This window comes from Priapulus caudatus, unplaced genomic scaffold, assembly GCF_000485595.1.
Source record: "Priapulus caudatus unplaced genomic scaffold, Priapulus_caudatus-5.0.1 Scaffold406, whole genome shotgun sequence".
Lineage (NCBI taxonomy): Eukaryota > Metazoa > Priapulida > Priapulimorpha > Priapulimorphida > Priapulidae > Priapulus > Priapulus caudatus.
The window spans coordinates 113,520-117,307 of NW_014577467.1; the positions used below are offsets into that span (position 1 = coordinate 113,520).

Sequence of the window (3,788 nt, forward strand, 5' to 3'; positions counted from 1 at the left end):
TATACAGTACATATTATATATTATTAAATAAACTAATATTATATTGATATAATGAGAGAGTGTAGAGAAGAGAGAGAAGAGCAGAGAGGAGAGAAAGAGAGAGAGAGACAAGAGAGAGAAGAGAGAGAGAGAGAGAGTAGAGAGGAGAGAGACGAGAGAGAGGAGACTGGGGGGAAAGCTAGATGGGACGGAGAGTGGGAAACTAGGTTATCATATATTCAGCATAGTCTTTAACCACCTCCACTGACGGCGTTTGGATGGCACTCTTATGATCGAGCAGCTGGGAATCCGCGCTTTCTCTTCGAGCGATGTCTGCTCACGTTCTCCTTTCGTATCCAATAAGGAAGAAACGCGCAACATATATATCGATTTTGTTAGCCCATACGAGTGCTAGTTGCTTTGTGGGTGCAACGCATCGCCTGGCCGTAAGATTTCATGCAACAAACAAGTAGCATTCAGCTAGAGTTGATGGCGAATTTACGTATAATATTACAGTAATTATTAATTATTACAGACGAATTATTATTATTATTATTATTATTTCTATTAGTTTGATTATTTTATTATTGGATTCTTCATTCAGTTGGCGCAGCTTATGTCACCATGAGTAAGTCGTCTCAAATAGTATACTATGTAGTTTCACTTAGTCATCAGTCTGTATACCGTTATGTGTATCGTGTACGCTATTAGCCACGTCACGGCACATACACCTCCAGGCCCAGCCGCTGTCAGACGTCTCGCTGAGCTGTCCTATCTTGTTCTAGGTTGGCGGAATTAATTACCATCCGACCGATGTACTAGTATCGCCAGTGTAGACAGTAATGGACTCTGTAAATACTGTGTAACACTGCGCATATTTAATACAGGCGCGGCAAATTGTATCGTGGTTGATGCTGGTGTTTTTCCACGTCAGTACTAGAGCTAGTGAGGCGCGGTCCGATCCTAATTTTTTATGCGTGGTTGATGCGCTTCGATTAAGCTTCGGGAATTCCAATTTGCTTCGTCTAGGTCTTGCGTTAGAGCGAAAAAGATGCTGAACTTATCTATCTATTCTTATCGTACTATGTCGGTGCGTGTATGTATGTATTGTGTGTGATCGTTTGGTGTGTGTGTGTGTGTGTGTGTGTGTGTGTGTGTGTGTAGTGTGTGATGTTTGTGTGTGTTGTGTGTGTGTGTGTGTGTGTCCACACGTGTGTGCTGTGCATCGTGTGTGTGTGGTGTGCGGCGCGCATAAGCTGGTGGCGGGCGTCCGTGCGTATTTATTTAGTAGGCGATGATAGCCTTTGGGGCAGCTTTAACGAACCCGTCTTTAAGTGGCACGCTGTGAGCGAAACAATATAACCTGCCGCCTGCATCCTGCGTGCGGTCACGCTCTAATTGCTACGTAGGATTATATTGCGCTGACATAGATCGCACGTAAGTCATGCAGACCTGACCTTCTCGGCCCCCCACACACGTGTAATATCACAGGCTCGTGTCGTAGAGTCTATATAACGTCTGCATGCCGCAGATAGCTGATGGTTCTACACTTAAGCATAATTAAGGTTGGGACTTCATGACGTGTGGGCTAACAGTCACGATGAACGATAGGCTGTTCTGATATGTAGCCGGAATGGTTCGGTGTAAGCTCGCGTCTCGTGAAGCGTCTCAATCGTGGGCATGACTATAACGCACACTGGTGTATATATAGTACGTTTTATACCTCTTCGCATCCTCTCTATATCTAGCAAAAGTCCTTAGCAACATGCTATTGCTGATTCCCCTACGCCCTCATGCCACTAGCATGACCCATAGACCCACGACACACTAACCCCAGTTGACCACAGCCGCTAACCTTCCTCCCGTATCCAAATAACCCGCCCTACCTATGCCACATTGGCCACTTACATATGCCACCGCATACACCTCACGTACCAATAGGCCCGCAATCCTCACTAACCAACAATCACCACATACACTGAACCCTCAACAACACAATTAATGCTTGGTATGTGGTTAGTGGCATTGGTACCGGCTTTGAATGTGGTATGGGGACAGGGTATGTAGGATATAATGGGGGGTTAATGTATGTAGACTTATAATAACCTATATACCACCTAGCACCCACCGTCCTAACATCCAATATCCCGACCTGCGCTGCTCTATAACGCCACAACTGGCAACGATCCCGCCAATGGACGGACATTATTTGATCTGATAGCTCTTAAATATTGGCAATGCTCAGGCATCTAAAGGGCTCTGAGTCGTTTAGAATTACTAATCTCTGGCAGATGATTAGCGGTTCCTTCGCCCATCGGCTAGCAAGCACCTTCGTTCAGTAGCAGAAGAAATTACAATTAACATTTGCATCGACGATCAATCGACCTCAACCCCCCAGCCTGCTTCCATTTGCATGCTCGCGTTGTCGTGCAGACCACCGCAGCCAGTGCTTCCCCACGTCGACGTCCACATGAGAGATCTACCACGTGACCGTTCATTGCCGTTAGCGCTGTAGGAACGCCGCGCGGGGGCAGGTGGCTGTAGATTTTTTCGATCCGCGCGCTTCCGTTGTAAGTGCCACCCGGAGACGGCACGGGTAATTGACTTGTAGAAATGCGTTACACGCAGATAAGGGAGGGAAGGGAGAGGGAGATAATATATATATATATATCTCCACCGCCGCAGCGATGACATACATACATACACGCACGCACAAGATAAATAGATAGATAGATCAGCATCTTTTCGCTCTAACGCCAAGACCTAGCCGGAAGCAAATTGGAATTCCGAACTTAACGAAGCGTTGGAAAACACAGCATCAACCACGCATAAAATTTGCCGCCGCTGTATTAAATATGCGCGTGTTACACAGTATTACAGAGTCCATTACGTCTACACTGCAGTCTATACATCGGTCGATGGTAATTAATTTTCCGCCACCTAGAACATGTGAAAGGCATACGCGACGTCTGAGCGGCTGGCTGGGGTGTATGTGCGTGCGTGGCGTATAGCCGTACAGATACACATACTAGTGATACCAGTGATGCTAGTGAAACTACATAGTATACTATTGTGACGACTACATCATGTGAACATAGCGTCGCCACTGGAAATAAGAATAATAATAATAATAATAATAATTCGTTGTAATAATATAATATGTAATTATAGTAAATCGCCATAACTCTAGCTGATGCTACTCGTTAGTTGCATGAATCTTACGGCCAGGCAAACCCCCATGCATGCTTCCACACACAAGCTACCTAGCACTCGTATGAGGCTAAACAAATCGTATATATGTTCGCGCGTTTCTTTCCTGTAGTTGGATACGAAGGAGAAGGTTGAGAGACATCGCTCGAAGAGAAGCGCATTCCCAGGTGTCGATCCTAAAGTGCCATCTAAACGCCGTCAGTGGAAGGTGTGTAAAGATATGCTGTAATATATGATAACCTAGTTTCCCACTCTCCGTCCCTCTTCGCTTTCCCCCCAGTCTCTCTCTCTCTCTCTCTATATATATATATATATATATGTGTGTGTGTTTACACCCATTTCTTCTCTCTCTAACCCCCTATCTCACTCTGGCTTTCTCTTTCTTTCTTTCATTTCCTCCTCCTCGCTCACGCTCGCGCTCACCCTCGCTCTCTCTTTCTCTCTCTCTCTCTCTCTCTCTCTCTCTCCCTCTTGCGAACTCGCGCCCTCTTCCTGTCGCGCGCGCGCGCTCTCTCTCTCTCTCTCTCTCTCTCTCTCTCTCTCTCTCCCTCTTGCGAACTCGCGCCCTCTTCCTGTCGCGCGCGCGCGCTCTCTCTCTC

The 3,788-nt window shown here is 46.3% G+C and overlaps 1 protein-coding gene across 1 annotated transcript in view; it reads left to right on the forward strand.

Annotated features, from left to right (window-relative positions):
- The window catches only part of LOC106810043, a 24,573-nt gene that overhangs the window by 15,173 nt on the left and 5,612 nt on the right, over nucleotides 1–3,788 (forward strand). Inside the window, exon 3 of the mRNA XM_014813310.1 lies at nucleotides 3,302–3,397. Coding sequence (XP_014668796.1) covers nucleotides 3,302–3,397 — 96 coding nt within the window. The remainder of the gene's footprint in view (nucleotides 1–3,301; nucleotides 3,398–3,788) is intronic.